General features: G+C 43.2%; 2 protein-coding genes across 3 annotated transcripts in view; one reads left to right on the top strand and one right to left on the bottom strand.

Moving 5' to 3' along the window:
• Positions 1-2861, bottom strand: LOC112219098 (variant surface antigen E-like). The gene is made up of 2 exons (XM_024380309.2): positions 1759-2861; positions 1-1229 (listed from the first exon to the last, which is right to left on the bottom strand). The coding sequence occupies exon 2, from the start codon at positions 1117-1119 to the stop codon at positions 601-603; it is 519 nt and encodes a 172-aa protein (XP_024236077.1). The 5' UTR covers positions 1120-1229; positions 1759-2861; the 3' UTR covers positions 1-600.
• Positions 2862-13787: 10926 nt separating this feature from the next.
• slc7a5 (solute carrier family 7 member 5) overlaps positions 13788-20755 on the top strand; it is a 32777-nt gene continuing 25809 nt past the window's right edge. Inside the window, exon 1 of one of the 2 annotated variants that reach the window (XM_042301462.1) lies at positions 13788-14723. In XM_042301462.1, the coding sequence (XP_042157396.1) occupies positions 14144-14723 (580 nt within the window). In that variant the 5' untranslated portion in view covers positions 13788-14143. The remainder of the gene's footprint in view (positions 14724-20755) is intronic. The other variant, XM_024379222.2, reaches the window with a different exon arrangement.

Raw genomic sequence — 20755 nt, 5'->3', positions numbered from 1 at the left:
TCCCGGTGGGCACAGCGCCCCAATCATTATTGCTGCATGAGACTGTGAGATGTATTGGACTGTAGTTTCTTTGTGTGATTAGCTACCAGCTATGAAACAAAATGGCAAAATCACAACTCGCACGTGCTCATACTTGATTTTTTTTCAAATATCTATTTTTAGGCGCATATGCAAGTAAATCGGTCGCACTGTAGCCCTGCTCCAGCAGTGCCGAAAAAGGCAGGAACAAATAAAACATTTTCTAAAAACACTTTGTGGAGTAAACGGTTAAAGCTATAAGAACAATAGGTAAGTAGACATTACTAGTGAATCCTGAATATCTTGTTCAAATATTCAACATATGCAAGGCAACAATACAACAGTTCTTAGATAAGTGAACTCAGGACCCAAAACTGTCTTCTTTCATGTCCAGTCATTTATTTAAAATATCCTTTCAGCCCGGCTGAGCTGAAAAGGGCATGACAAAACCACTTTAAGTTTGGTGGGTGGGGTGTGTCATGGAAGTCTTTGTCAGGATGCAGCCGGTATCTGGTTGGCTCTTTCCTGACACTATGGACTGGGGGTTCTCCACTGTAGTGCCTGAGATGTCAGGAAGAATGTTCAGGAACACACAAGGTTCAGTGAGGGCACACTACTTCTTCTCTTCACCTTGGGCTGGCTGAAGCACAGGTCTGTGTTGCCTGTGTCTCGGCCCTTGGTACCAGAAGAGGAGTGGCGGCTCTGACTGGTGTTGAGGGTGAGGCCCTTGGCACTGGCAGCGGGGTGGTGGTTCTGCCCGGTGTTGAGGGTGAGGACCTTGGAGCAGGCAGCAGGGTGGTGGCCTTGCCCTGTATCGAGACCCACGCTGCTGGGCTCACCGCCCCTAGGGTCACTCCCACTGGGGTCTCTGCCACTGGGGTCACTGCCACTGCCACTGGGGACACCGTTGCTGGGGTCACCGTCTCTGTGGACACCGCCACTGGGGTCACCATTGTTGGGCTGGTCACCGCCGCTGGGATCACCGCCGCAGTGGTCACCATTGTTGGGGTCACCGCTACTGGGGTCACAGTCGCTGGGCTGGTCACCGTTGCTGGAGGGCTCACCGTTGCCGGGGCGCACTTTTGCTAGGGAGCTCACCATCGCTGGGGACACCGTTTCTACCCTCTCTCCTCTGGTTTTGGTGCTGGGACTGGGAAGCTGCTAGAAAAGCAGTACTGCACCTTCCTCAGGACTCAACCTTGTCCTCTTGTCTAGGAAAAGTCCCAAAAAATTATAATCAGACAAGAAGAATATACATTTAAGTTTTTTTTTAAATCACACAAAAATCACAATATCAAACAATTACTCGGATCAGAATTGGATCAGAGGCCAACATTGGAATAATATTCAAATCTATTTTTCATAAATGTACATAAATAAAAAAGCCTAGGCTACATGACAAAGTGTAGGTGATATGCATATGTCACATCCTGACCGTAGTTCCTTTTTTATGTCTCTATTTTAGTTTGGTCAGGGCGTGAGTTGGGGTGGGCATTCTATGTTTTGTGTTCTATGTTTTCTATTTTTATGTGTTTGTCCTGGTATGGTTCCCAATCAGAGGCAGCTGGCAATCATTGTCTGTGATGGAGAACCATACTTAGGCAGCCTGTTTCCCCACTATGGGTTGTGGGTAGTTATTTTCTGTTTAGTGTTTTTGTTGCACCTTACAGAACTGTTAGTTTGTCAGTTTGTTGTTTTTGTTCAGTATTCATCTTTATTAAAATTATTATGAATACGTACCACGCTGCACTTTTGGTCCTCTTCTCCTTCTCCCGACGACAATCGTTACAGCATAGGCCTATTGGCTACAGCCTCATGTCCGTCCAAACCGATGCTGAAAAGGTAGCCAAATTTTGATGAGTTTTTAATTACATAAATATAGGCTAAACACCTGACATGTTTTACAAATATAATGAATGATGATTAACATTAATGTCTAAAGGCTTGATTTTGTCGACAGAGGCCTACTCAAAGCACAGCTTGTTCAGATCAAATGGCCAAACGGCTGGAGAGTGAAGGACATGCCCTGTTGCTCACTAAACATCACCCACCTTGAATCTGAGGGGAGGAGGTCAACATTTTTAACTCTAAACTTAATTGTTTAAAACCTGGACGTTCTATTTCATGTCATGCAGCATGTCTTACCTTATTTCAAAGTAGCGTAGACAAAATACAACCATAGAAATGTTGAGGGAATTATTTTATAAACACTTAATATGCCATTGAAACCAGCATTTTTCTCATGTTCTATTGGTTTTCAAATCAAGGTTATTGTCCCGCAGCCAAAGGCATAATCCTAGTGATATTAGTAACCCAGCTAGCACAGTGGATCTGGGCCGATTCCGGCTGAGAGTCGAGGCCCTCTGCTGAAAGCCCCCAGTCTGGGCCGCCTTCGGCAGTATTACTTATGGCTAGGCTGCGGGGATTGAGCTCGGGCAGATTCCGGTGTGAGTTACCTGGCTCAAATGTATTACTTGGGGCTCAGGCCGACTGGGGCTACACTCTGGCAGATGATTATACGGGCTGCTTTATATAATAAACATTTCATGATTTATTTTTCCATGTTTTCTAATTGTTTCTGTGATCAAAAAATACAATGAACATTGAAATTAAATTCTTTAAGAGTCTTGTGTAGTATTTTAGTATTTTGATACTTTGTGCAAGGCAATTGATAAGCATTAAAAACTTATGGTGCAGCGGTCCAAGACACTGCATTGCAGTGCAAACTGTGTTGATACAGATGCTGGTTTGAGACCCGTGCCGACTGTGACCGGGAGACCCATGAGGTGACTCAGAATTTGCCCAGTGTCGTCTGAGTTAAGGGAGGGGTTGGCCGGCCGCGATGTCCTTGTCCCATCACGCTGTGGTGGGACAGGCGCATGCACGCTGACATGGTCACCAGGTGTATGGTGTTTCCTCTGACCCAAAATGTTTTTCTGTGGATTGGTATAATTTCTATGTATAATAGTAATATTTAATAAAATTACTAAATCGGGTAAATGTGTATACATTTATTTAAATTTGCATTGGGCCGCTTCTCTGGGGATTTTGGTAAGATGCTGGCAAAGTTCGCTGAATTCCGGTAGACAGAAACGGCCCGATTCTGGGCAGTCTTTAATTTTGATTCCGGCTGAGTCCGACACCCGATTCCGGGCCAATTCAATCCGTTCCGGCACCCAGGAAGAGGGCCGCTTCTGGGCCGATTCCTCATTGCTAGCTGGGAATCTTAAGATCTCCCATCTTTCTTAATAAATCTTCTTATGGATTAAATCCCATTAACGGGATTGATTTGACAACATCCGGTGAAATGGCAGAGCGCCAAATTCAAAAATAATTATTACAAATATTTAACTTTCATACATTCACAAGTGCAATACACCAAATTAAAGCTGAACTTCTTGTTAATCTAGCCACCGTGTCAGATTTCAAAAAGGCTTTACGGCAAAAGGAAACCATGCTCTTATCTGAGGATAGCACCCCATCAAACAAACACAGACAATCATATTTCATCCCGCCAGGTGCGACACAAAAGTCAGAAATAACGATTTAATTCATGCCTTACCTTTGAAGAACTTCTTCTGTTGGCACTCCAATATGTCCCATAGACATCACAAATGGTCCTTTTGTTCAATTAATTCCGTCATTATATCCCCAAAATGTCCATTTATTTGGCGCGTTTGATTAAAAAAAACACAGGTTCCAACTCACGCAACATGACTACAAAATATCTTATAAGTTACCTGTAATCTTGATCAAAACATTTCAAACAACTTTCCTAATACAATTTAGGTATTTATTTACATAAATAATCGATAGAATTTAAGACGGGATAAACTGTGTTCATTACCGGAGGAAAACAAAGAAAGCGCTTTCCAGGTCGTGTCAATTTCTAAAGACTGTTGACATCTAGTGGAAGCTATAGGAACTGCAAGCATATTTCTATTAAAATGGGCTTACCATAGAAAACCAATGGAAAACAGATTTCCATGGATGGATTGTGCTCGGGGTTTCGCCTGCCAAATCAGTTCTGTTATTCTCACAGACATTATTCAAACAGTTTTAGAAACTTTAGAGTGTTTTCTATCCAAATCTACAATTATATGCATATCCTAGCTTCTGGGCCTGAGTAGCAGGCAGTTTACTTTGGGCACACTTTTCATCTGGATGTGAAAATAGCACCCCCAAACCTAGAGAAGTTAATTTCTAACATATATTTTAATCTGTCACATGAAACAGCTTGCGCATGAGGTGCACTTTTGAGAAAACAAGGTTTTCCAACTAATTACATTTTGGAACATCCACAGGTTGCCTACAGCCATGTGCACATTCTTGTTATAATATGAAGAAATACAACTTTAGCAACATTTTAATAAGCTAAATGGTCTGATCTGTTGCATCAGCCTCATTGCTCTTTTATATTTTTGTTGTCTCAGAACGGTCCCAGAGACTGTTTTGAACCATAGACATGTTTCGACAGGAAGACATACATTTCGAGCCCTTGTCAAAATTGGAAATATGTTTTGACTTTGTTATCTAATGGAAATCGGGTCAAGCGGCAAATGTAGAAATCGCTCTGTTATTTCCTGGTTGCTGAAATTCTACACTGTTCAAATAATTTCAAGTCCAATATTCTAGGGAATCATTGTACCATCTAAGTCACTGTGAAATATCTTTTCAATGACAAAAAATCTCGTTTTTACAGCTGTTTGAATCTGGTGGACCAAAACTGAAAGTAAAAGGCTCAAGAACGTTACAGGGACATGGGATGCAGCTGAGGGGGAGATTTGTTTTGAGTGTGTCCTAGTGCTGTTGCAATTCACCTGCTTCCACATAGGGCAGAAATTATATTTGCATGTATTTTATTTAACTAGGCAAGTCAGTTAAGAACAAATTCTTATTTACAGTGACGGCCAAACCCTACCCCGGATGACGCTGGGCCAATTGTGCACTGCCCTATGGGACTCCCAATCACAGCTGGTTGTGATACAGCCTAGAATTGAACCAGAGTCTGTAGTGATGCCTCTATGCCCCCTATGTGTAGCACCTTTAACGAATAGAGATTGTCTGTAAAAACATGACCAAAAGAACTCGGACCAGATTTCTGTCCTGACTATTTCATTTGGTGGAAGAATTGAAAAGAATTGAATTGGATGCGTTTACTTATCAAAATAAAGTTAATGAAAATGTGTCATTCATTGTTGTTATAATACTGTATGTTGGTAACAGCTTTATAAAAGCAATAAGGCACGCGAGGCAGTGAATACAGTCACAGTTAAATGGGTTGACTTGCCCTCAAGCATCGGGCCGAAAAAAGCCATTTAGGCCTACATGTGTATTCACGACACAGCACACCTCTTGTGCCTTATTGCTTAATTAAGATGCTACATCTGTATTAAAAAAGCAGTTGGCGAGGACGTTTGCTAGCTTTGTTAGATCAATGTGCATGATATCTAACAAAGTGAGGCTAGGAAAGAAAATAGAAAAGTGACTTTTTTCAAATCAGAGTTTCATCCAGGTCAGATTTTTGCTTTTTTATCTGTACATGATCAGACAGAGCAGATTTTAAGGTTTCTAAAGCACATACAAGTACCTACAAAATCTCAAAATATCACTTTTGTTTTAAATGACAGTGTGTCTTGTCTGTTGAATTTCATTTGCATGGTGCTGCCATGTAGCTCTATGCTAGTAACATAACTAAACTCAAAATAAATGTGATTAGTCGTATAAGGTTTCTTAGGACCTGCCTAAAAATATGAATCATTAATTTATTTTGTAACATTACAGCCTTATTCTAAAATTGATTAAATATTTGTTTTCCCTCATCAATCTACATATAATACCCCATAATGACAAAGAGAAAACAGCTATAGACATTTTTGCATTAAAAATAAACGTATTAAAAATAAAAAACAGAAATACCTTATACAGTGCCTTGCGAAAGTATTCAGCCCCCTTGAACTTTGCGACCTTTTGCCACATTTCAGGCTTCAAACATAAAGATATAAAACTGTATTTTTTTGTGAAGAATCAACAACAAGTGGGACACAATCATGAAGTGGAACGACATTTATTGGATATTTCAAACTTTTTTAACAAATCAAAAACTGAAAAATTGGGCGTGCAAAATTATTCAGCCCCTTTACTTTCAGTGCAGCAAACTCTCTCCAGAAGTTCAGTGAGGATCTCTGAATGATCCAATGTTGACCTAAATGACTAATGATGATAAATACAATCCACCTGTGTGTAATCAAGTCTCCGTATAAATGCACCTGCACTGTGATAGTCTCAGAGGTCTGTTAAAAGCGCAGAGAGCATCATGAAGAACAAGGAACACACCAGGCAGGTCCGAGATACTGTTGTGAAGAAGTTTAAAGCCGGATTTGGATACAAAAAGATTTCCCAAGCTTTAAACATCCCAAGGAGCACTGTGCAAGCGATAATATTGAAATGGAAGGAGTATCAGACCACTGCAAATCTACCAAGACCTGGCCGTCCCTCTAAACTTTCAGCTCATACAAGGAGAAGACTGATCAGAGATGCAGCCAAGAGGCCCATGATCACTCTGGATGAACTGCAGAGATCTACAGCTGAGGTGGGAGACTCTGTCCATAGGACAACAATCAGTATATTGCACAAATCTGGCCTTTATGGAAGAGTGGCAAGAAGAAAGCCATTTCTTAAAGATATCCATAAAAAGTGTCGCTTAAAGTTTGCCACAAGCCACCTGGGAGACACACCAAACATGTGGAAGAAGGTGCTCTGGTCAGATGAAACCAAAATTGAACTTTTTGGCAACAATGCAAAACGTTATGTTTGGCGTAAAAGCAACACAGCTCATCACCTGAACACACCATCCCCACTGTCAAACATGGTGGTGGCAGCATCATGGTTTGGGCCTGCTTTTCTTCAGCAGGGACAGGAAGATGGTTAAAATTGATGGGAAGATGGATGGAGCCAAATACAGGACCATTCTGGAAGAAAACCTGATGGGGTCTGCAAAAGACCTGAGACTGGGACGGAGATTTGTCTTCCAACAAGACAATGATCCAAAACATAAAGCAAAATCTACAATGGAATGGTTCAAAAATAAACATATCCAGGTGTTAGAATGGCCAAGTCAAAGTCCAGACCTGAATCCAATCGAGAATCTGTGGAAAGAACTGAAAACTGCAGTTCACAAATGCTCTCCATCCAACCTCACTGAGCTCGAGCTGTTTTGCAAGGAGGAATGGGAAAAAATGTCATTCTCTCGATGTGCAAAACTGATAGAGACATACCCCAAGCGACTTACAGCTGTAATCGCAGCAAAAGGTGGCGCTACAAAGTAGCGTAACTTAAGGGGGCTGAATAATTTTGCACGCCCAATTTTTCAGTTTTTGATTTGTTAAAGTTTGAGATATCCAATAAATGTCGTTCCACTTCATGATTGTGTCCCACTTGTTGTTGATTCTTCACAAAAAAATACAGTTTTATATCTTTATGTTTGAAGCCTGAAATGTGGCAAAAGGTCGCAAAGTTCAAGGGGGCCGAATACTTTCGCAAGGCACTGTATACATAAGTATTCAGACCCTTTGCCATGAGATGCAAAATTGAGCTCAGGTGCATCCTGTTTCCATTGATCATCCTTGAGATGTTTCTACAACTTCATTGGAGTCCACCTGTGGTAAAGTCAATTGATTGGACATGATTTGGAAAGGCACACACCTGTCTATATAAGGTCCCACAGTTGACAGTGCATGTCAGAGCAAAAACCAAACCATGAGGTCGAAGGAATTGTCCGTAGAGCTCCGAGACAGGATCGTGTCGAGGCACAGATCTGGGGAAGGGTACCAAAACATTTCTGAAGCATTGGAGGTCCCTAAGAACACAGTGGCCTCCATCATTCTTAAATTGAAGAAGTTTGGAACCACCAAGAATCTTGCTAGAGCTGGCCGCCTGAGAGAGAAGGGCCTTGGTCAGGGAGGTGACCAAGAACCCAATGGTCACCAATGGTCACTCTGACAGAACTCCAGAGTTTCTCTGTGGCGATGGGATAACCTTCCTGAAGGACAAGAATCTCTGCAGCACTCCACCAATCAGGCCTTTATGGTAGACTGTCCAGGCGGAAGCCACTCCTCAGTAAAAGGCACACGACAGGCCGTTTGGAGTTTGCCAAAAGGCACCCAAAGGAATCTCAGACCATGAGAAACAAGATTCTCTAGTCTGATTAAAACAAGATTGAACTCATCACGTCTGGAGGAAACCAGGTAAAGATCATCACCTGGCCAATACCATCCCTACGGTGAAGCATGGTGGTGGAAGCATCATGCTGTGGGGATGTTTTTCAGTGGCAGGGACTGGGAGACTAGTCAGGACAGAGGAAAATATGAACAAAGCAAAGTACAGAGATCCTTGATGTAAACCTGCTCCAGAGCATTCAGGACTGGGGCGAAGGTTCACCTTCCAACAGGACAACGACCCTAAACACACAGCCAAGACAAGGCAGGAGCGGCTTCAGGACAAGTTTCTGAATGTCCTTGAGTGTCCAAACCAGAGCCCGGACTTGAAGACGATCAAACATCTCTGGAGAGTGAGGAAAATAGCTGTGCAGCGACGTTCCCCATCCAAGCTGACATAGCTTGAGGATCTGCAGAGAAGAATGGAAGCAACTCCCCAAATACAGGTGTGCCAAGCTTGTAGCGTCATACCCAAGAATACTCGAGGCTGTAATCGCTGAAAAGGTTCTGGATACTTATGTAAATGTGATATTTCAGTTTTTATTTTTAATACACTTGGAGAAAAACATTTAAAACTGTTTTGGCTTTGTCATTATGGGGTATTGTGTGTAGATTGATAAGGGTAAAAAATATATATTTCATCCATTTTAGAATAAAGCCGAAACGTTATAAAATGTGGAAAATGTGAAGGGGTCTCAATACTTTCAATGGATTTATTAAAATAGACTCCCACTAACAACGGAACACTCGGCACCGTTACTCCCACTAACAACGGAACACCCGACACCGCTACTCCCACTAACAACGGAACACCCGACACCGCTACTCCCACTAACAACGGAACACCCGACACCACCACTCCCACTAACAACGGAACACCCGACACCGCCACTCCCACTAACAACGGAACACCCGACACCGCTACTCCCACTAACAACGGAACACCCGACACCGCTACTCCCACTAACAACGGAACACCAGACACCGCTACTCCCACTAACAACGGAACACCTGACACCGCTACTCCCACTAACAACGGAACACCAGACACCGCTACTCCCACTAACAACGGAACACCCGACACCGCTACTCCCACTAACAACGGAACACCAGACACCGCTACTCCCACTAACAACGGAACACCCGACACCGCTACTCCCACTAACAACAGAACACCCGACACCGCTACTCCCACTAACAACGGAACACCCGACACCGCTACTCCCACTAACAACGGAACACCCGACACCGCTACTCCCACTAACAACGGAACACCCGACACAGCTACTCCCACTAACAACGGAACACCAGACACCGCTACTCCCACTAACAACGGAACACCCGACACAGCTACTCCCACTAACAACGGAACACCCGACACCGCTACTCCCACTAACAATGGAACACCTGACACCGCCACTCCCACTAACATCGGAACACCCGACATCGCTACTCCCACTCGCCAACAGTGCTGGCATGCGCACGGATATAGAAAAGGATTATGTAGGAAGGAATGTGATAAAAAAATGGGACAGTTTGAAAGGGGGTCATATAAAAATAGCCTTTTTTTACAGGCAACATACTGTAATTCCTGGGTGAATTAGGTGGGAATTTAAAAAACTGGACATCATGATAGCACAAAAAGAGAAGCGGGCAAGAAATTTGGACAAATGAGTCTTTCCAAGTGCATTAATATCTGTGTTCTTGTGACTGACTGAATTCAAAGAATGTGGAATGTCATATTGTGCAATAGGAGATCATAGGTCTGCCTCTAAAAAATATTATCTGCAATTACACAAGTAGAGGGCAAACATCAGACTCCAATGTATTTCTTCAACTCTCTGCAGTGACCTGAAATGGTATTTAGGAAGGAAGAAACTACTCAGACTATATATGAAACGCTAAGCCTGCATCTTGTCTGTCTTTTTGCTGTGTTAAATGAGGAGCCAATAACTTGAAGACCTTAGGGGTAAATCTGGCCACTATTATTTAACTATGTCCTCCTCTTCTGAGGACACAACAGGAAATTGTCTGAGTGGGGCAATATTTGTCTGTCTGAGCTCCAGATGCAATTATGGCAAGGGTCTGTCTGTGGGTCTGTGTGTCTGGGTGAGGGAACTCCAGGGCACATCTCTGCAAAGGCCTCATAGTGGGGCTTGTTTCATCTCATTTTCTTAACCCTTCCTGTTCATTGGTAGGCCGTCGTTGTAAATAAGAATTTATTATTTTCTGACTTGCCTAGTTAAATAAAGGTTAAATATTTGTTTTATTAACCCCTATGGGGTAGCGTAGTCGGACACAGAGATATCAATATAAAAGTATTTCTACGTAATAATTAAGTATCTTACCATAGGCGGTGCGTGAGTTTCAAGTTTGGGGAAGTTAATTTTCTCCATAAAAAATGCACCTTTATAATAAAGCATTCCATGCATCATTGTATTTGCAGACTTATGTATGATAGCCTATGATTCCTAATTGAATGAGTAGATTGAATAGTAAGAATGTAGGCTAATAATATACAGTAACTCAATCACTGTTCACAAAAAAGACTGTTCAATGCATGGCTGAGTGAGTAGAGTAGGCCTAGGCTATAGGCTGCAGTCGCCCTACTGAACTGAGCTGCAGGACAGGAAGGAAACTGCTTAGGGATGTCACCATGAGACCATTGGTGATTTTAAAACAGCTACAGAGTTCAATGGCTGTGATGGGAGTAAACTGTGGACGGCCAAAACAACATTGTAGGGACTCCACAATAATGAGCTAAATGACAAGAGTGAAAAGAAGAATACAAATATACATAATATGCTTATGTATGCAACAAGGCACTGAAGTAATACTGGGAAAAAACACTTTTTGGCCTAAATGCAAAGCCTTATATTTGGAGCAAATCCAACACAACACATCACTGAGTAACTGCCTCATTTTCAAGTGGCTGAAATCAAATCAAACTTTATTTGGCATATGCGCCGAACACAACGTGTAGACCATACCGTGAAATGCTTACTTTACAAGCCCTTAACCAACAGTACAGTTCAAGAAAGAATTAAGAAAATATTTACCAAATAAACTAAAGTAAAAAATTATAAAAAGTAACACAATAAAATAACAATAATGAGGCTGCATACAGAGGGTACCGGTACTGAGTACATTTGCTGGGGTACAGCTTAGTCGAGGGTAAATTTGTACATGTAGGTAGGGGTGAAGTGACTATGCATAGACAATAAACAGCAAGTAGCAGCAGTGTAAAAAACAAATGGGGGGTTGCCAATGTAAATAATCTTGTGGCCATTTGATAAATTATTCAGCAGTCTTATGGTTTGGGGGTAGAAGCTGTTAAGACGCCTTTGCCGCGTGGTAGCAGAGAAAACAGTCTATGACTTGGATGACTGGAGTCTGACAATTTTTTGGACCTTCCTCTGACACTGCCTAGTATATATGTGCTGGATGGCAGGAAGCTTGGCCCCAGTGACGTACTGGGCAGTACACACTACCCTCTGTAGCGCCTTATGGTCAGATGCCGAGCAGTTACCATACCAGGCGTTGATGCAACCGGTCAGGATGCTCTCGATGGTGTAGCTGTAGAACTTTTTGAGGATCTGAGGACCCATGCCAAATCTTTTCAGTCTCTTGAGGGGGAATAGGCATTGTCGTACCCTCTTCAAGACTGTCTTGGTATGTTTGGACCAGGATAGTTAGTTGGTGATGTGGACACCAAGGAACTTGAAACTCTCACCCAGCTCCACTACAGCCCTGTCGATGTTAATGGAGGCCTGTTTGGCCCACCTTTTCCTGTAGTCCACGATCAGCTCCTTGTCTTGCTCACATTGAGGGAAAGATTGTTGTCTTGGCACCACACTGCCAGGTCTCTGATCTCCTCCCTATAGGCTGTCTCATCATTAGGTGATCAAGCCTATCACTGTTGTGTCGTCAACAAACTTAATGATGGTGTTGGAGTTGTGTTTGGCAACTCAGTCGTGGGTGAACAGAGAGTACAGGAGGGGACTAAGCACACACCCCTGAGGGGCCCCAGTGTTGAAGATCAGTGTAGCAGATGTGTTGTTGCCTACACTTACCACCTGGGAGCGGCTCGTCAGGAAGTCCAGGATCCAGTTGCAGAGGGAGGTGTTTAGTTCCAGGGTCCTTAGTTTAGTGATGAGCGTTGTGGGACCTATGGTGTTGAACGCTGAGCTGTAGTCAATGAACAGTATTCTCACATAGGTGTTCCTTTTGTCCGGGTGGGAAGTGGGAAAGGGCAGTGCGGAGTGCGATTGAGATTGCTTCATCTGTGGATCTGTTGGGGCAGTATGCGAATTGGAGTGGGTCTAGGGTATCCGGGAGGATGCTGTTGATGTGAGCCATGACCAGCCTTTAAAGGAAATTCATGGCTACCGACGTGTGTGCTGTGGGGCGGTAATCATTTAGACAGGCTATCTTCGCCTCTTTGGGCACAGGGACTATGGTGGTCTGCTTGAAACATGTAGATATTACAGACTCGGTCAGGGAGAGGTTGAAAATGTCAGTGAAAACACTTGCCAGTTGGTCCGTGCATGCTTTGAGTACACGTCCTGGTAATGTCTGGCCCCGCAGCTTTGTGAATGTTGACCTGTTTTAAGGTCTTGCTCACATCGGCTACCGAGAGCATTATCACACAGTCGTCCAGAACAGCTGGTCCTCTCATGCATGCTTCAGTGTTGCTTGCCTCAAAATGAGCATAAATGGCATTTAGCTCGTCTAGTAGAGCTCACGGCTGGGTTTCCCTTTGTAGTCCATAATAGTTTTCAAGCCCTGCCACATCCGACGAGCTTCAGAGCCGGTGTAGTAGGATACAAGCGTAATCCTGTATTGACGCTTTGCTTGTTTGATGGTTCGTACGAGGGCATAGTGGGATTTCTTATAAGCATCCGGATTAGTCTCCCGCTCCTTGAAAGCGGCAGTTCTAGCCTAGGTACTTTTATGTGCGCCCGTTCACACATAATGCATAGGCCTACATGAAGCGCTCCAGACAACAGACAATTAAGAAATTGACATAAAACATGTAAATGGAATTTAATGAACCAAAACGAATTCCACATAAGTGTTGGCAGCGCAGTTTGTGAGCTCTTCAAGCTACATGTCCACTTGTAGAATGAAAGCGATAGGCTAAATTAATGTATACCCCAATAATATGTTGAGTAAACTAACAAGAATTACCATAAACAAACATTCTAGATTATTTGAAATGTCAAGGATTAAAGTTAAATGGACTACTTGTGATATATTTAATGTGGCACTGATAAACAAAGGCCAACATGTCACATAATGAAAGGAATGTGTATGGATTGGCAACTAGTGCGTCTTTACCACAATGGCCATTTTGTATTTTGTCATTTCCTTAAAATGATCTCAGTTTTCACTCTTTAACTGCCTAGCAAAGAAAGCCAACAAAAGCATTTCAGCTTGTCTGGCAGTTTGGTCCCTTAAACGGTTTGTCTCAGCGAAAACATCACTAGAGGGCGTAAAAGCTTCGGTCTCACATTTAGCAACTCAGCAGCATCATTTGGGGTGGATTTGTGACGCTGGCATGACAGGCAAAAAAAGGAGACTGGCCCATATGACAATTTCAAATGTTTCGTCGTCGCGTCCTCAAAAACAATTTGAATGAGAAAGCCAGAGGTCCCGCCCCTCTGACCTTTTCCAATGGGAGGGAGGTAAGGAGAGAGGACGCAACAGGGCACATGAGATTCTCCTCGAGTCCTTTATACACAGAGTTGCGTTGACACAGCACAGAGCAAGCACGTTTTTCCGTGTCAGCATCGTGTATTTGTGCTACAGGAGCGACTCAGACAGAATCATAGACATTGAATAGAAAAAACAACGCAAGGAGAGACACAGACAACAAGCTAAAAGCTGTGATCCCACAGAATCGAGCAATGTCTAGTTTAAAGAAAAGAAATTCGAATTCGTCAGTTGACCGGGATGTGGAAGACAAGGAGGTTACGGAGAAGATGCTCTCTCCGTCCGGAGGGGAGAATGGAAACTCGAGCCGAACGGGAGGCGCACCGGGAAGCCCGGACAAGGTATCTGTACCCGGCGAAGATAAGGTTGTCCTAGAGAGAACCATTACCCTGGTGAATGGCGTAGCTATCATTGTGGGTACCATTATCGGCTCGGGTATATTTGTGACCCCGACTGGAGTGGTAAAGGAAGCCGGGTCCGTCGGACTGTCCCTTATTGTTTGGGCAGTGTGTGGAGTGTTCTCAACCATAGGTGCCCTGTGCTATGCTGAGCTGGGCACCACTATTTCCAAATCAGGTGGAGACTATGCTTACATCCTTGAAGTGTATGGTTCCCTGCCGGCTTTCCTGAAATTGTGGATCGAGTTGCTCATCATCCGGCCATCATCGCAGTACATTGTCGCGTACGTCTTCGCTACCTACCTCCTCAAGCCCATTTTCCCTGACTGCCCAGTGCCCGAGAATGGGGCGAAGCTGATAGCCTGTCTTTGCATCTGTAAGTATCCAAGCCGATGCAATTCACTATTACCACACTAAGCATGATTAGAAGTTGGAACTGTTGTAGCCTACACGTTGCATCCCACTGGGCACACACAGGTTGAATACACGTTTGTTTAAATGAAATGAAATGACGTTGAACCAACGTGGAATTGACGTTGAAATGACGTTTGTGTCCAGTGTGATTGCGCCACATAAGGATATCGTAGTATGCACTGTTCTCTTGGCAGCGGCACGAGACTCACCCAAACGGAAACACTGGGTGTACTAGGCTACTGTTGTAAAACTACAGCGTTATTTCATCATCTTTGGTTAGTAGGCCTATAGAGCCAGCGTCACCCACGCGCCATAACGTCTCATCAAGCTCAAATGGAAATTGTATCTATCTTTTAGATAAGATAATTCATTATTAATGATGACAATAATAAGAATAAGAATTTTTAAAAATCTACAATAGATTGCAAATTCAATTAATTCAGCCTTTTGTCTCATGCACATTGCATTACACTATTGCACGTGCAATACACAGGTCATTTCCATGTAAAAGGACCCATGAGCACCAACATTTGAAGTTCTTAGCAGTATGATAAATTGGGTGTCAAATGAAAGCTAAGTCTATATTTTTGGGAAATTAAGCCATAGATACATTTTTCAACAATTTTCCATCATAAAAATTATGAATAGGTAATGGCTTTGATTTCTGTTCAAACAGATGGAAAAGGGGTCTTAGAAAACATCTAGACTACCAGAAAAAGTATTTGTCAACAATCGTGTTGAAGTAAAGACCCCTGCCATCTCATATCAACACTTGAAATTACTTGCCTTCTGTAAGTTTAAGAAACATTGCCTTGTGCCTTTTAATGCCATTAACAAAAACCCACATTCTAATTTCTCTCCGATAATGAAAGTTCGCAGAAGTAACAAGTAAAGGGTAGACCTATCAATTAGTTATAGTGTTTTTACTTATACCATTGTTGTTACCAAATTGGTAACAGAATTACAGAAAAATCACCAATGGAATTACTGCAATTGAATTGGTTACAATGACAAATCACAATAGTCACAAACCACAGGTCACCTTCTACTGTCCTCCCTTCCACTGGCATACTGTTATGTTTAGCTCATAACTGTTTTCTTTCTGTGTCTTGTGGTCAAAGCGAGAGTGTGGAGCAGTCTGGACAACCCCTCCCTCTTTCTCTCTTTCTGTCTCTCTCTTCTTTCTCTCTCTAGTTAAAGATGCAGTCTGGGATCTTAAGCACAACAAGTTTATAACATATTGTATGAATTGAATTCGTAACATAGCATACGAATTGCACCCGAAAAAAAGGACGTAACATATCATACGAAATGGATGATGCAATACACAATTGCAGTGGTCAAACTTGGGAGAGTTAGCTAGCTAGCACTACAACCAAGAAATCTCAGTTGCTTGTGCTTTAGCTGTCACCTTGATAAATTGGCTACAATGGCTAGCTAGCTGAGAAGCATCCAGCAGTGATTATGAGCGCTGACGGCGCCTGGTCTGCGAACCTCAAAGTGCATAAGCGTGTATCTTAGATGGTATTTTTCATCTCAAATGGTACTCTATGTGCGCATGCAACCTGTAGATGTTTGTTGGTTGTGTACAATGCTTGAGACAGTAGCTTTGTTCCAGGGCGTCAAATGAAATCACATTTTATTGGTCGCATACACATTTAGCAGATGTTATTGAGGGTTTAGCGAAATGCTTGTGTTCCTAGCTCCGACAGTGCAGTAATATCTAACAATAGACACAAATCTAAAAAGTAAAATAATGGAATTAAGAAATATAGAAATATTAGGATGAGCAGTGTCAGATTCCAGAGTATAAATATACACCATAGTGCTAACTGTAAAGTTTGGTGGAGAAGGAATAATGGTCTGGGGCTGTTTTTCATGGTTCGGGCTAGGCCCCATAGTTCCAGTGAAGGGAAATCTTAAAGCTACAGCATACAATGACATTCTAGACAACTCTGTTCTTCCAACTTTATAGCAACAGTTTGGGGAAGGCCCTTACCCAACATCAGTGCACATCCTCACTAATGCTCTTGTGGCTGAATGGAAGCAAGTCCCCACAGCAATGTTCCAACATCTAGTGGAAGGCCTTACCAAAAGAGTGGAGGCTGTTACTGCAGCAAAAGGGAGACCGACTCCATATTAATGTTTAACAAGGAAGTGTCCATATACTTTTGGTAATATTGTATGTGTATATAGTGCCAGTCAAACCTACTCATTCCAGGGTTTCTCTTTTATTTTTTTACTATTTTCTACATTGTAGGATAATAGTGAAGACATCAACACTATGAAATAACACATGGAATCATGTAGTAACCAGAAAATTGTTAAACAAATTCTTCAAAGTAGCTACCCTTTGCCTTGATGACAGCTTTGCACACTCTTGGCATAGAGTGTAGTCACCTAGAATGCATTTCAATTAACAGGTGTGCTTTGTTAAAAGTTCATTTGTGAAATTTCTTTCCTTCTTAATGCGTTTGAGACAATCAGTTGTGTTGTGACAAGTTAGGGGTGGTATACAGAAGATAGGTAGGGGTGGTATTCAGGAGATGCCTAGAAGGCCCGCATCCCAGAGTCGCCTCTTCCCTGTTGACGTTGAGACTGGTGTTTTGCAGTTACTATTTAATGAAGCTGCCAGTTGAGGACTTGTGAGGCATCTGTTTTTCAAACAAGACACTCTAATGTACTTGCCCTCTTGCTCAGTTGTGCACCGGGGCCTTCCACTCCTCTTTCAATTCTGGTTAGAGCCAGTTTGCGCTGTTCTGTGAAGGGAGTAGTACACAGTGTTGTATGAGATCTTCAGTTTCTTGGCAATTCCTCGCATGGAATAGCCTTAATTTCTCAGAACAAGAACAGACTGACGAGTTTCCTGTTCCCAAGAAAGCTAAGGTAACTGAGCTAAACGACTACCGCCCCGTAGCACTCACTTCCGTCATCATGAAGTGCTTTGAGAGACTAGTCAAGGACCATATCACCTCCACCCTACCTGACACCCTAGACCCACTCCAATTTGCTTACCGCCCAAATAGGTCCACAGACGATGCAATCTCAACCACACTGCACACTGCCCTAACCCATCTGGACAAGAGGAATACCTATGTGAGAATGCTGTTCATCGACTACAGCTCAGCATTTAACACCATAGTACCCTCCAAACTCGTCATCAAGCTCGAGACCCTGGGTCTCGACCCGCCCTGTGCAACTGGGTACTGGACTTCCTGACGGGCCGCCCCCAGGTGGTGAGGGTAGGTAACAACATCTCCACCCCGCTGATCCTCAACACTGGGGCCCCACAAGGGTGCGTTCTGAGCCCTCTCCTGTACTCCCTGTTCACCCACGACTGCGTGGCCACGCACGCCTCCAACTCAATCATCAAGTTTGCGGACGACACAACAGTGGTAGGCTTGATTACCAACAACGACGAGACGGCCTACAGGGAGAAGGTGAGGGCCCTCGGAGTGTGGTGTCAGGAAAATAACCTCACACTCAATGTCAACAAAACTAAGGAGATCATTGTGGACTTCAGGAAACAGCAGAGGTAACACCCCCCTATCCACATCGATGGAACAGTAGTGGAGAGGGTAGCAAGTTTTAAGTTCCTCGGCGTACACATCACAGACAAACTGAATTGGTCCACCCACACAGACAGCATCGTGAAGAAGGCGCAGCAGCGCCTCTTCAACCTCAGGAGGCTGAAGAAATTCGGCTTGTCACCAAAAGCACTCACAAACTTCTACAGATGCACAATCGAGAGCATCCTGTCGGGCTGTATCACCGCCTGGTACGGCAACTGCTCCGCCCACAACCGTAAGGCTCTCCAGAGGGTAGTGAGGTCTGCACAACGCATCACCGGGGGCAAACTACCTGCCCCCCAGGACACCTACACCACCCGATGTCACAGGAAGGCCATAAAGATCATCAAGGACAACAACCACCGAGCCACTGCCTGTTCACCCCGCTATCATTCAGAAGGCGAGGTCAGTACAGGTGCATCAAAGCTGGGACCGAGAGACTGAAAAACAGCTTCTATCTCAAGGCCATCAGACTGTTAAACAGCCACCACTAACTGCCAACACACTGACTCAACTCCAGCCACTTTAATGATGGGAATTGATGTAAAATGTATCACTAGCCATTACATTACACTATCCTACATTATTCATCTCATATGTATACGTATATACTGTACTCTATATCATCTACTGCATCTTTATGTAATACATGTATCACTAGCCACTTTAAACTATGCCACTTTGTTTACATACTCATCTCATATGTATATACTGTACTCGATACCATCTACTGCATCTTGCCTATGCCGCTCTGTACCATCACTCATTCATGTATCTTTATGTACACATTCTTTATCCCTTTACACTTGTGTGTGTATAAGGTAGTAGTTTTGGAATTGTTAGCTAGATTACTCGTTGGTTATTACTGCATTGTCGGAACTAGAAGCACAAGCATTTCGCTACCCTCGCATTAACATCTGCTAACCATGTGTATGTGACAAATAAAATTTGATTTGATTTGTTTCGGGCCATTTTGAGCCTGTAATCAAACCCACAAATGCTGATGCTCCAGATACTCAACTAGTCAAAAGAAGGCCAGTTTTATTGCTTCTTTAACCAGAACAATAGTTTTCAGCTGTGCTAACATAATTGCATAAGGATTTTCTAATGATCAATTAGCCTTTCAAAATGCTAAACTTGGATTAGCTAACACAACGTGCCATTGGAACACAGGCGTGATGGTTGCTGATAATGGGCATCTGTACGCCTATGTAGATATTCCATAAAAATCTGCATCATTTACAACATTAACAATGTCTACACTGTATTTCTGATCAATTTGATGTTATTTTAATGGCCAAAAAATTTGCTTTTCTTTCAAAATCAAGGACATTTCTAAGTGACCTAAACTATTGAATGGTAGTGTACATAAATGATAAACTCGGCCTCATGAATGGCGCAGTGGTCTAAGGCCACTAAAGATTCTGGGTTCGAGTCCAGGCACTGTCGCAGCCAGCCGCGCTCGGGAGACCCATGGGGCGGCACACAATTGGCCCAGCGTTGTCCGAGTTAGGGGAGAGTTTGGCCGGCAGGGATGTCCTTGTCCCATTACTGACTCCTGACACGGTCGCCAGGTGTACAGTGTTTCCTCCGACACATTAGTGCGGCTGGATTCCGGGTTAAGTGGGCATTGTGTCAAGAAGCAGTGCGGCTTGTTTGGGTTGCGTTTCAGAGGACGCATGGCTCTCAACCTTCGCCGCTCCCGAGTCCGTATTGGAGTTGCAGCGATGAGACAAGACTGTAAATACCAATTGGATATCACAAAATTGGGGTGAAAAAGGGGTAAAAAAAATATATATTTGTTTTTTTATTTTCACCCCTCCCCCATTACATGGCAAAAAGGTAGGCCTCACTTGAAGCCTGACCTAAAGTTAAGGTCCTTTTGAGTGACATCGGTAGAACAGTTGAGGCTAGAAACACATTTCACGTATGGGATTGTTCAGCAGACGCTCCTGATGAAGCGTCTGCTCAGCCACGAGCTCTGGGCATGCAGCTTTTTTCATTTCCTTTATCAATCTTATTTTCATTTGCCTATTCTGTTGTATTTATTTAGCCTACCCCACCACTAATGCACAGATATTCTATATGAGTCGTCAAAGAAATGGGTCACACAGCCTGTGTAATTGATAGCAAGACAACGAATGAGCCCATGCAGCAGCACCGGAGACGTTTTGATGTATGCTATTGTTAAAAAAGACAAATCTAAGTTTGTAGCAGTGGTAAAGTTGTCTATCACCTGTAAAATGTGAGCGCAACAGAGCCAGTTACCACTGAAGTATCTGATCATCAATAGATTAGAGAAAAAGCTATTTGTTTTTTTTAACACAGCGGCTGCAAATCATCTGGAAAGTCCTTGTATAATAGCCTACGACATGTTGTTGATATGTTGAAGCTTCTTATGACAGCCTACTTCAAAACCAAATGG

This window comes from Oncorhynchus tshawytscha, linkage group LG19 (assembly GCF_018296145.1).
Source record: "Oncorhynchus tshawytscha isolate Ot180627B linkage group LG19, Otsh_v2.0, whole genome shotgun sequence".
Lineage (NCBI taxonomy): Eukaryota > Metazoa > Chordata > Actinopteri > Salmoniformes > Salmonidae > Oncorhynchus > Oncorhynchus tshawytscha.
Note: the sequence above shows the minus strand (reverse complement) of the source record. Positions and strands in the feature narration are given on the sequence as shown.

What these genes read in the sequence shown, in the direction of transcription:
- LOC112219098 (XM_024380309.2), bottom strand. Translation starts at nt 1,119, where the DNA reads ATGGTGAGCTCCCTAGCAAAAGTGCGCCCCGGCAACGGTGAGCCCTCC.